The sequence below is a fragment of the Hoplias malabaricus genome, chromosome 5, assembly GCF_029633855.1.
Source record: "Hoplias malabaricus isolate fHopMal1 chromosome 5, fHopMal1.hap1, whole genome shotgun sequence".
NCBI classification, from domain to species: Eukaryota; Metazoa; Chordata; class Actinopteri; order Characiformes; family Erythrinidae; genus Hoplias; species Hoplias malabaricus.
This window is the reverse complement of record NC_089804.1, coordinates 55,392,454-55,406,527: the sequence shown is the minus strand read 5'-3', so window position 1 is coordinate 55,406,527 and position 14,074 is coordinate 55,392,454. Positions and strand designations below refer to the sequence as shown.

Genomic DNA, 14,074 nt, shown 5'->3' with positions numbered 1-14,074 from the left:
AGGGAGAACACACCACACTCCTCACAGACAGTCACCCGGAGGAAACCCACACAGACACAGGGAGAACACACCACACTCCTCACAGACAGTCACCTGGAGGAAACCCACGCAGACACAGGGAGAACACACCACACTCCTCACAGACAGTCACCCGGAGGAAACCCACGCAGACACAGGGGGAACACACCACACTCCTCACAGAAAGTCACCCGGAGGAAACCCACACAGACACAGGGAGAACACACCACACTCCTCACAGACAGTCACCCGGAGGAAACCCACACAGACACAGGGAGAACACACCACACTCCTCACAGACAGTCACCCGGAGGAAACCCACACAGACACAGGGAGAACACACCACACTCCTCACAGACAGTCACCTGGAGGAAACCCACGCAGACACAGAGAGAACACACCACACTCCTCACAGACAGTCACCCGGAGGAAACCCACGCACACACAGGGAGAACACACCACACTCCTCACAGACAGTCACCCGGAGGAAACCCACGCAGACACAGAGAGAACACACCACACTCCTCACAGACAGTCACCTGGAGGAAACCCACGCAGACACAGGGAGAACACACCACACTCCTCACAGACAGTCACCCGGAGGAAACCCATGCAGACACAGGGGGAACACACCACACTCCTCACAGAAAGTCACCCGGAGGAAACCCACACAGACACAGGGAGAACACACCACACTCCTCACAGACAGTCACCCGGAGGAAACCCACGCAGACACAGAGAGAACAGACCACACTCCTCACAGACAGTCACCCGGAGGAAACCCACACAGACACAGGGAGAACACACCACACTCCTCACAGACAGTCACCCGGAGGAAACCCACACAGACACAGGGAGAACACACCACACTCCTCACAGACAGTCACCCGGAGGAAACCCACACAGACACAGGGAGAACACACCACACTCCTCACAGACAGTCACCCGGAGGAAACCCACGCACACACAGGGAGAACACACCACACTCCTCACAGACAGTCACCCGGAGGAAACCCACACAGACACAGGGAGAACACACCACACTCCTCACAGACAGTCACCTGGAGGAAACCCACGCAGACACAGGGAGAACACACCACACTCCTCACAGACAGTCACCCGGAGGAAACCCACGCAGACACAGGGGGAACACACCACACTCCTCACAGAAAGTCACCCGGAGGAAACCCACACAGACACAGGGAGAACACACCACACTCCTCACAGACAGTCACCCGGAGGAAACCCACACAGACACAGGGAGAACACACCACACTCCTCACAGACAGTCACCCGGAGGAAACCCACGCAGACACAGAGAGAACACACCACACTCCTCACAGACAGTCACCCGGAGGAAACCCACACAGACACAGGGAGAACACACCACACTCCTCACAGACAGTCACCCGGAGGAAACCCACACAGACACAGGGAGAACACACCACACTCCTCACAGACAGTCACCTGGAGGAAACCCACGCAGACACAGGGAGAACACACCACACTCCTCACAGACAGTCACCCGGAGGAAACCCACACAGACACAGGGAGAACACACCACACTCCTCACAGACAGTCACCCGGAGGAAACCCACACAGACACAGGGAGAACACACCACACTCCTCACAGACAGTCACCTGGAGGAAACCCACGCAGACACAGAGAGAACACACCACACTCCTCACAGACAGTCACCCGGAGGAAACCCACGCACACACAGAGAGAACACACCACACTCCTCACAGACAGTCACCCGGAGGAAACCCATGCAGACACAGGGAGAACACACCACACTCCTCACAGACAGTCACCCGGAGGAAACCCATGCAGAAACAGAGAGAACACACCACACTCCTCACAGACAGTCACCCGGAGCGGGAATCGAACCCAAAACCTCCAGGTCCCTGGAGCTGTGTGACTGCGACACCTACCTGCTGCGCCACTGTTCCGCCCTATTTAAGCATTAGATTTATTTAATTCTATTTATTATAAACTTTTTAAATTAAAGTGAGGTCAAATAAAAGACTATGAATGAATCCGGATATTTATGAAAAAAAATGCTTTGCGCTTGATTCATGTGCAAATTCTTTCGGCTCACGTTTCATTAATAAGGCCCGATCACTCGGCTCCGGACCAGCTCCAAACCCCATCAGACAGAAGCAGTTACAGTAGATGACTGAATGTATAAAAGAATGAAACGTTCTTTTCTTGCACACTGCTCTATTTTCTATTTTAACAGTGTTATCTTCAGTCTAAGCCAATCGTATTGAGCCTATGATGAGTGTCTGGTGAAGCTCTGGCAACTGTATCCAAGTGTAAAATATCCAGCTAAAGAATTTTAAACAAATGTTTTTAAGTTGAATAAAAGGAGAATGTACAAACTGTAAATAAAGCGATGTGAGTCATAATAACGGGACCATTATTAGATCAGTATCTCGGCTCTCAGATGCTTGATAAATATGAATCTAGATCTCATCCCTCCACCTAGTCCATGTGTTATGTAAAACAGTGGCGGATGCTGGTCTTTCAAGGAGGGGAAGCTCAATTTCGGCCTACATCATAAAATGTGATGGTTTATTTATACGTAAATTCTACCCTCCGTTCCTTTTAAAGAAAATGATCTGTGACCCTGTCGTACCAACAAGGCGTCTCTTCCAGGGACTTGACTAGTGTCCTCTCAATGGCCAGCAGAGCTAGGCTGCTTAAACGGCCTTGGCCCATGTGAAGTGTGTCCGCCTGTGCTCCCACGGATCTCTACACCAAAGGATCGCTGATTCGCTCATTTCGCTGTCAATCAAAAAGGGATTCAGCCTCAGACAGATCATCCAATCATCATGCAGAAGCTGAGCGTCCGGGCCAGCCGAGGCCAGCCCACTGCCCCATAGACCCCCAGAGACGCTGAGCATCCGATGGGCGGGACAAAGCCCAGCATTTATCCAATGGCTCATCTCGTTTCGCTGCACTTCGCTGCTTCGCTATTGAACTCTGTGGATGCTCAGTGTCCTCACTGTTTAAAGCACAGTGAAGTTGCGGGAATGATTGAGAGGAAAGCCGCGTCTTTACCAGTGATAAGAAGCTGATTCTGAACAAAAGTTGAGTGCGTTGTAGTGCATATTTATTCAATGACATGTACACACAACAGTATATATTTGATCACTTATTTTTTTACATTTTAGGGGAAGCTGAGCTTCCCTTGCAGTCTTAGAGCAATCGCCTCTGATGTAAAAGCTATTAAAAAAGTGTTGGAGACATGGAAAACTTGTCCCACACAAGTCAATGCGGTATCCAGCATCCAAAAGTGGAAAGTGTAAGTAGCATCATACAAAACTAGAGATTACTGTACACCAAGCATATTACAGCAGCTCTACCGCTGGTTCTGGCTAATGACCTCATCAGGAGATTATAAATAAAGATGACACTGAGCTGTTTGATCTCTTTATTCCAGGAAAAGTGGGGTCTAAAGAACTTTAAGCCCTGGAGCTATGTCTTACACTCACAACACGCACATGACAATCAGTGCTGGCTGTAAACGATGAATTGGGTGGAAGAAATGTCACGCATTCATTTAAAGACCAGGTGCTGGAGCAGTTCTGAACAGCCTCAGTGAGATACAAGCCAATGATTTCACTCAGATGTGAGAGTGTTGTTATTAAAAGCCCTACTCTACAACTAGCAATATGAGATGGGCACGGCTGCGTGGTTAGTTGAGAATATTAAAAAAATTAAATAAGCAAATTAGGACAGCTGATTATATAATTGAGCTTTTCTATCATTGTTCATTCTTGTAATTATATCTCATATCTGAACCAAAACAAACAGACATGTCTGAACTTTATACTCCCCTAGAGGGCACTTTAAAACTCTGAGTGAGGCTCTAGTCTGTTAAGCAAAGAAGAATGGAAACCTGGCTAATGTAGTTAGCATGATGCTACATCATGGCAAATTTAGCTAGATTGCCAGCCCCACACAGCTTTCCCCACTGCAGTGTTGCATTCTCACTTTTCTGCATTCTCCATTTCAACTTGCTTCATTCTCGCCTCGACCCAGAGCTCATCGACAAAAATGTTACAAGTGAAAGGTTAAAGTTATTACCATAGTGTCATGCTCATATCATTTGTATTGTTTATGGCTAATAAACTATTCTATAGCGTGAGTCAAAAGTCGTACGACACACTTTTATCCCCAGCAAGTAATGCGTGAGGGGGCATATCTTTTAGGCTATGCCCTGAACATAGCTGCCATCTTGAAAGCCGTCATATTGGATCAAGTTTTTCAAACGAGAAGGAGATCATGTAGAATATCCGATAAATAAAAGAGTGCTCTGCGACTTTTGACGTGAGTCAATATGACGGCTTTCAAACTATATATAGTTTACATAAGCATATATAAGGCAACCCTAGCAAGAAATATGGAGTTTCTGCACGTCTCCATTAATCAAGAGGCTGATATATTTTACCCTGGATCTCCATGTGTCAAAGTTGTTCATGAAAATCCTCCTTTCGCAACCATTCAAATTTAAGAAGGTTTTTACCCATCTGCTATTAATTTATCCTTCTGAGAAACAAAGTTATGTTTTCACAGAGGCAATATACAGCTACAGACACCATGCATTTACACTGACCTCTGTGACAAAGGAATTATAAATATGTGGAGATGGAATTGTCTCTCTCTAATGCTGTTATCTCTGGTGCTGCTCTGGGGAGGATACAATCAAAATATTATGAGTCTCTAATATGGAGAATAATATTATTTGAACTAGTCTGTAAAGATGATACACATCAACAAAGAGTGAAACCCCATGCTGTTCCTTTGGCTCATCCTCTAGATTCTTAAAATTATTGAATGATATTTATCTATATGTATTTTTTATTATTAATATTATTATTTTAATAATCTTAAGCTCTTAAGAAGTGCATCTAGCCTTTTGTAAATGTCTATTTCAGCAGGAACAAAGAATCCAGATCAGTGCAGAGAAGATAAGGAAAAATAAATGCACATCATTGTTCACGATGGACAGTCTATAACTGATAACACTTCTGGAGCTCTGTACTTTAAAATATGCCCTCCTTGTATCATTACGCCACTTGGGTGCGGTGAAGAGGGTCATGAGTTCCTCTTCTGAGTCTTGGTTCCTCTTTCTAAGATAGATTTTTAAACGCATGGAACAGATCACTGAGTCAGTAGCTCAGCTGTTGCTGCACAGCGTGTGTTTGCCATCCTCTAGTCCTTCATCAGTGGACACAGGAAGCTGCCAGTAGGGTATATAGGGCTGGTGGACTATTCTCAGTGCAGAGTGACACTGAGGGGTTTAAACTCCAGCAGCACTGCTGTGTCTGATCCATTTGTACCAGCACAACATTCACAAGCACATCCGTATGCAGTATGCAGTTTGCAGAGCAACAAGTGGACTACACTCTATAATTGTAGAACTACAAAGTGCCCCTGTGTGATCAGTGGAGGGGATAAAGTAGACAGTGAGTGTAGATACAAGGTAGTTGTCCCTTATCCAGTGATTCATCTCTAATCAGGGTCCAGGGTGTGCAAGGCAACAACACACCCTGGAAATGATGCCTGTCCATCAGTCAAATGTCCATCACTCACTCACACCTGTGGACAATTTCACACACACACTCACACCTGTGAACAATTTCACACAGACAATAAATCTGCCAAAATATAGCCTACCCTTATTTGCTACCCTCATCTACCTAATCAATCCGCTCTGTTTCCAAGGCTCCCAAAGGACACAGTTCATTCTGAGTTTGTTAGAAGTTGTAATTACCCATAAATCACGAGCATTATGATTAATGTGTGGAAACCTCCTGCTCCTGTTTGTATCCGAGTCTGTCAGCGTACAGCAATCGAGGTTTCCTTTGATGAGCAGATGAAACCAAGTGTGTTGCTGAATGACATGTTTGACAAAACCGAAGCTGGACAGGCCTTAGAGTTAAAACAATGTCACGAAAAGTGCTGGTTGCACTCAAAAACCATGGGTCACGAATCGTAACTTCCCTTTGTACAGAACTGTAGGACATAAGTTTCTTACTGGAACAGACTGTTATTTTCAGCATTACCCTGTAGATGGTGGATAACGTCGCTGCTGGAACAGGAACAGTGTTCTTCGTGTGAGAACATTAATTGTGAAAGGCCTTTTATAGGAATATATGAATCATGTGTGCTGGAAGACACTGGAGATAGACACGAAAGCCACGTATATATAACCACGTGAGTTTGGTTATTTGCACTGATCAAAAATACACTGTTTGTCCAAATGTTGGCAGACACCTCTTATCATTAGTGTTTACACACAAACGTTTACCTGTGGCCACATCTCTAGAAAAATATTTAACAAAATAATATATTTAGATATATACTGATATGCAAAGATCATCCACAAAAATTAAATTACCTCTTACATTAATTGTCCATTTTTTCATCTGCACTGAAAATAGACACACTTTGTAGCTCTACAATTACAAAGCTATAGTGTAGCTATACTGTAGTCTATATGCAGTTCTGTAAACAGTGGTGGCCACAATGGTCAGAACCCTACAGACCCACTAAAGAGCATCTATGATTTGAGGGGTCAAAGATTCTCAGAGTGTTCTCCCTGTGTCTGTGTGGGTTTCCTCCGGGTGACTGTCTGTGAGGAGTGTGGTGTGTTCTCTCTGTGTCTGCGTGGGTTTCCTCCGGGTGACTGTCTGTGAGGAGTGTGGTGTGTTCTCCCTGTGTCTGCATGGGTTTCCTCCGGGTGACTGTCTGTGAGGAGTGTGGTGTGTTCTCCCTGTGTCTGCGTGGGTTTCCTCCGGGTGACTGTCTGTGAGGAGTGTGGTGTGTTCTCCCTGTGTCTGCATGGGTTTCCTCCAGGTGACTGTCTGTGAGGAGTGTGGTGTGTTCTCCCTGTGTCTGCATGGGTTTCCTCCGGGTGACTGTCTGTGAGGAGTGTGGTGTGTTCTCCCTGTGTCTGCGTGGGTTTCCTCCGGGTGACTGTCTGTGAGGAGTGTGGTGTGTTCTCCCTGTGTCTGCATGGGTTTCCTCCAGGTGCTCCGGTTTTCGTCCCACAGTCCAAAAACACACGTTGGTAGGTGGATTGGTGACTCAAAAGTGTCCATAGGTGTGAGTGTGTGTGTTGCCCTGTGAAGGACTGGTGCCCCCTCCAGGGTGTGTTCCTGCCTTGTGCCTAGTGATTCCGGGTAGGCTCCGGACACACCGCGACCCTGAACTGGATAAGGATTACAGATAATGAATGAATGAATGAAGATTCTCAGAACCACAGTGCCACTGACATGCTGGTGTTAGTGTGTGTTGAGTGGATCAGACACAACAGTGCTGCTGGAGTTTTTAAACCCCTCAATGTCACTGCTGGATTGGGAATAGTCCACAGACCAAAAACATCCAGCCGACAGCGTCCTGTGTCACTGATGAAGGACTAGAGGACGATTAACACAAACTGTGCAGCAACAGATAAGCTACTGTCTCTGATCCACTCCATCAGAGCACCACACACTAACACATAAACACCACATCAGTGTCACTGCAGCGCTGAGAATGATCCACAACCAAAATCATACCTGCTCTGTGGGGGGTCCTGACTATAGAAGAACAGAATCAAAGGGGTTAATAAAGTATGCATGTCAACAGATGGACTACAGTCTGTAATTGTAGAACTACAAAGTGTGTTTTTATGGTGAGTGCAGCTGATAAAATGGACAATGACTGTACACAAAAGGAGGCGATTTTTGGTCCTACTTCCAAGTAGCAAGCAAAATCCCTTAAGGGGACTTATGACAACACTGCTTCACTCACCTCCCTGGCTCTCCAACTCTGTAAAGAGATCATTCCTGTCCTTCTCCTCCTTTTGGGCAATCGTTTGTGATGTCCTCTGAGGTTCACGTTCCCTCAGAGCTGGTGACGTTGTGGGGCTGGACTGGGTTTTGAGGCTGGGGTGGTGTTCTGGGCTTGTGGACTGAACCTTTGTATCCAAGTGTTTCCCTCTGTGGTGATGGTCATGTCTCTCCCCATTCCTGTGATGAATACTGCTGTGGGCATCTTCTTCATCTAAACGAACATGTGTGGAAGCCCTTGACAGATCAGGTCTCTCTGTTTGGAACTGTTGAGTGGTCACTCCACCGACAGTTTCTTGCTGAAAGGCAGGTTTCTCTGGTGTTTTATACTGTCTGGACGTTACAGATTGTCCTGCTGTAGTAGTGGGAACCATCGGTGAGGGGGAACTCATGGGTTCTCCAGCTTCAGATCCAGCGTCAGATGTGCCTAGATTTTCTTTAAGCTCTTTCCTGGTGCCTAAATGGAGGCCATCCCAGGGGGACTGAGTTTTGGGACTGAGAGGTGAAGACAATTGAAGGGAACTATCTGGGCTTGAGGTTGAGTTAGTCTCAAGAAAGTAGTCATAGTCATCCATCTCATCAAAATCTGATGTGCGCTCTGTGTAAACAGGTATTAAATTGCTGTTGAATGTAGGATGTTGTTTGGTAGGGAGTCCAACAGGAACTTCATGTTTGGTGACATGAAGCTCATTCCTGTTGTCTTCTGTGGGTTCCTTGACCAGTTCAGATTCGCAATTGGGAACAGGGGAACACATCAGGTTGCCTCCATCTTTTGGGCAATGACACACCTGACAGGGGTCCATGTGGAAGGAATGGCCAGCTTCATACTTCTGATCTCTGAAAATGCATCCAATCCGCAAGCAGTGAGGGCAACTCTCGGTAGGTTCAGAAAGGGCAATGCAGTTTGCCGGGATCTCAGGGCAAGGAATGAAATGGCATTCAATCTTCCCACCACCTTTAGGACAAGAGCACTCAGTGCTGCCAGAGTCGACAAAGTAGGACCTTCCTTCCGGAACCTTTCCATTCCTGAATCCCTCTTTGTTGCAGTCATAGTACTGATAACCTTCGCAAGTACATCCTCGCCGCATACAAGTGGCACAGCAGGCTCCTTCCTCCAACACCTCCTCAATGCAGTTATCCAAAACCGGACAGTCCGTTCCAGTACAGTCCTTTATACCAAGGCATTCTTGGATGCATAGTAGTAGGAGCACAGAACAGATGGCTGCCAACTGAACCCGAATTTGCTTGGTCATACTTGCAGTGAAGTTTTGTCCTAATGAATCGTTTGAAGTCCACCACGGTTTCAAAACAATGGCTCCTCTATGCTCTGACCACTGCAGACCTATAATATAGAACGAGAAACATTTGTGTTATTGCTTCCAGCACGCTTCCTGTCATGCTATTCCTTAGAACCCACATAAGCGGGTTCTGAAATGAACGGGCAAAGTCAAAGAGTCTGGCTACTGCAGCCATAAGGGTGTCATAGGGGCCGGACTTAACATCAACATTCAAAACCTGCAGCCATACACAGTAAAACAGTATTATGATGACCCTGTGCCACATGTTCAACATGTTGCATGCACACGGGGAATAAAAGACCCCATTTACTTTCAGTTGTAAAAGTAGTTTATATATGGTGTTATAGGCAATACAAACGTATGAGACTGAAACAACTACTAGCTTTGGTGGTTTGATACAATCCCTCATGTTCGATTCAAGTACCATTTAGTAAAGAAAGTGTTTCTATTTAAATCCTTGAGTTCTGCATACAATCAAAAAAAACTATCACTGAGGTGGTATCCTCAAGGGTACATCTTCAGTACCTTTATTTAGGGACCGTAAATGTGCCATACATCTTGTTTCATCTCCAGGACTTTCATTTTGTTTTTCCATGGGGAAATGGATCTTGTTGATAATATGATTTATGGTTCTATACAACACCTATTAGAAAACCTTGTTTGTGTTGTACAAAACCATTTGCAAGGCTGTGCCGTCTAGATCCATATACAACATATTCTCCATCAATCTCAAGAACCATATCTTCATACCAAGGACCACTTCATAATGTAATTGTTCTGTTCAGAACCATTGTCTTTACTCAGGAACCCTTGAGGTACTCTCACAACTTGCTTGCAATTTAGATATAGAATGAGCCTAAATAAAGTTTACTTGGCTGAATGCAATCAAATCCCCACAGCAATGTTTTAATATCTAGTAAAAACCTTCCAAAAACTGTGGAGCCTTTTTAGGCGACAATGGTGGACAAACTCCATATGAGCACCCGTCATTTCAGAAGGAATTTTGGGCGAGTGCGTGTCAACAAACTTTTGACTGTCAAAACATTGTTCTTGTACTCTACGCCCTTATTTGGGCATTAAATGAAGTCCTTAAAAAGGCAGAATAGGTGTGTTTAAATCTATTGTGTGTAATCTGTGTCCCGTTATCTTAAAGACCCCTGTGGCTGAAATCAATTTTAGTGTTTGTTCACATTTCTTGAGTGTTAGTAATGGAAACAAATCCAAAATTAGGTTGCCCTGACCTCAGAGACAGCTCCATCCCCATTGCATGTCACATGTCAGCTGACAGACGAGAAAGGCTGTTACACAAAGGCCAGAAGTCATCCCTGCTGACAAGCACTATGTCCGTCAGTACACACCCTCCCTGCTGTTGTGTAGAGCTGTGTAGTGCAACCTGCTGGAACCTGTCGCTGGTTCCAGCCTCGGCTCCACTTCCACACTGGAGCAGACAGTGAGTGCTTATTGCCCCTGGAGGGACTGCACAATGCACCAAGAAATCAGATTTCAGGGTCTGAGTGAGGCTTGTTGTTCCTCTGTGTGAAATGCGAATGTAATTAAAGGCTAAAACTTCTGTGATGACTTCATATAATTCTTAGAATCATTAAATAATTAATTATTTCATCATCTGTAACCTTTTTGGTCTGGTTCAGGGACACGGAGGGTCCAGAGTCTACCCAGAATTTTTGGGTACTAGACAGGAACTCCCAATGGACTGGGCATCACACACTCACACCTTTGAACAGTTTCACACACTCACCCAGTCACTCACACACTCACACCTGTGGACAGTTTCACACACTCACCCAGTCACTCACACACTCACACCTTTGGACACTTTCACACACTCACACTTTTGAACAGTTTCACACACTGACCCAGTCACTCACACACTCACACCTTTGGACAGTTTCACACACTCACCCAGTCACTCACACACTCACACCTTTGGACAGTTTCACACACTCACCCAGTCACTCACACACTCACACCTGTGGACAGTCTCACACACTCACCCAGTCACTCTCACACTCACACCTGTGGACACTTTCACACACTCACGCAGTCCCTCACACACACACACACCTGTGGACAGTTTCACACACTCACCCTGTCACTCACACACTCACCCCTGTGGACAGTTTCACACACTCACGCTATCACTCACACACTCACACCTGTGGACAGTTTCACACACTCACCCAGTCACTCACACACTTACACCTGTAGACAGTTTCACACACTCACACCTGTGGAAAGTTTCACACATTCACCCAGTCACTCACACACTCACACCTGTGGACAGTTTCACACACTCACCCTGTCACTCACACCTTTGGACAATTTCACACACTCACCCAGTCACTCACACACTCACACCTGTGGACACTTTCACACACTCACTCTGTCACTCACACACTCACACCTTTGGACAATTTCACACATTCACCCTGTCACTCACACACACACTCACACACACATTTGGACAGTTTCACACACTCACCCTGTCACTCACACACTCACACCTGTGGACAGTTTCACACACTCACCCTGTCACTCACACACTCACACCTGTGGACAGTTTCACACACTCACCCTGTCACTCACACCTGTGGACAGTTTCACACACTCACCCTGTCACTCACACCTTTGGACAATTTCACACACTCACGCAGTCACTCACACACTTACACCTTTGGACAATTTCACACACTCACCCAGTCACTCACACACTCACACACACACACCTTTGGACAGTTTCACACACTCACCCAGTCACTCACACACTCACACCTTTGGACAGTTTCACACACTCACCCAGTCACTCACACACTCACACCTGTGGACAGTCTCACACACTCACCCAGTCACTCTCACACTCACACCTGTGGACACTTTCACACACTCACACAGTCCCTCACACACACACACCTGTGGACAGTTTCACACACTCACCCTGTCACTCACACACTCACCCCTGTGGACAGTTTCACACACTCACGCTGTCACTCACACACTCACACCTGTGGACAGTTTCACACACTCACCCAGTCACTCACACACTTACACCTGTAGACAGTTTCACACACTCACACCTGTGGACAGTTTCACACACTCACCCTGTCACTCACACCTTTGGACAATTTCACACACTCACCCAGTCACTCACACACTCACACCTGTGGACACTTTCACACACTCACTCTGTCACTCACACACTCACACCTTTGGACAATTTCACACATTCACCCTGTCACTCACACACACACTCACACACACATTTGGACAGTTTCACACACTCACCCTGTCACACACTCACACCTGTGGACAGTTTCACACACTCACCCTGTCACTCACACCTGTGGACAGTTTCACACACTCACCCTGTCACTCACACCTTTGGACAATTTCACACACTCACGCAGTCACTCACACACTTAGACCTTTGGACAATTTCACACACTCACCCAGTCACTCACACACTCACACACACACACCTTTGGACAGTTTCACACACTCACCCAGTCACTCACACACTCACACCTTTGGACAATTTCACACACTCACCCAGTCACTCACACACTCACACCTTTGGACAATTTCACACACTCACCCAGTCACTCACACACTCACACCTGTGGACAATTTCACACACTCACCCAGTCACTCACACACTCACACCTGTGGACAGTCTCACACACTCACCCAGTCACTCTCACACTCACACCTGTGGACACTTTCACACACTCACGCAGTCCCTCACACACACACACCTGTGGACAGTTTCACACACTCACCCTGTCACTCACACACTCACCCCTGTGGACATTTTCACACACTCACGCTGTCACTCACACACTCACACCTGTGGACAGTTTCACACACTCACCCAGTCACTCACACACTTACACCTGTAGACAGTTTCACACACTCACACCTGTGGAAAGTTTCACACATTCACCCAGTCACTCACACACTCACACCTGTGGACAGTTTCACACACTCACCCTGTCACTCACACCTTTGGACAATTTCACACACTCACCCAGTCACTCACACACTCACACCTGTGGACACTTTCACACACTCACTCTGTCACTCACACACTCACACCTTTGGACAATTTCACACATTCACCCTGTCACTCACACACACACACTCACACACACATTTGGACAGTTTCACACACTCACCCTGTCACTCACACACTCACACCTGTGGACAGTTTCACACACTCACCCTGTCACTCACACACTCACACCTGTGGACAGTTTCACACACTCACCCTGTCACTCACACCTGTGGACAGTTTCACACACTCACCCTGTCACTCACACCTTTGGACAATTTCACACACTCACGCAGTCACTCACACACTTAGACCTTTGGACAATTTCACACACTCACCCAGTCACTCACACACTCACACACACACACCTTTGGACAGTTTCACACACTCACCCAGTCACTCACACACTCACACCTTTGGACAATTTCACACACTCACCCAGTCACTCACACACTCACACCTTTGGACAATTTCACACACTCACCCAGTCACTCACACACTCACACCTGTGGACAATTTCACACACTCACGCAGTCACTCACACACACCTTTGGACAGTTTCACACATTCACCCTGTCACTCACACACACACACACACACACCTTTGGACAGTTTCACACACTCACCCAGTCACTCACACCTTTGGACAATTTCACACACTCACCCAGTCACTCACACACTCACAACTTTGGACAATTTCACACACTCACCCTGTCACTCACACACTCACAGCTGTGGACATTTTCACACACTCACTCAGTCACTCACACATTCACACCTGTGGACAGTTTCACACATTCACTCAGTCACTCACACACACATTTGGACAGTTTCACACACTCAC

At 46.5% G+C, this 14,074-nt stretch overlaps 1 protein-coding gene across 1 annotated transcript in view; it reads right to left on the bottom strand.

Annotated features, from left to right (window-relative positions):
* LOC136697840 (fibulin-1-like) overlaps positions 1-14,074 on the bottom strand; it is a 57,226-nt gene that overhangs the window by 40,561 nt on the left and 2,591 nt on the right. Inside the window, exon 2 of the mRNA XM_066673124.1 lies at positions 7,829-9,208. Coding sequence (XP_066529221.1) covers positions 7,829-9,119 — 1,291 coding nt within the window. The 5' untranslated portion in view covers positions 9,120-9,208. The remainder of the gene's footprint in view (positions 1-7,828; positions 9,209-14,074) is intronic.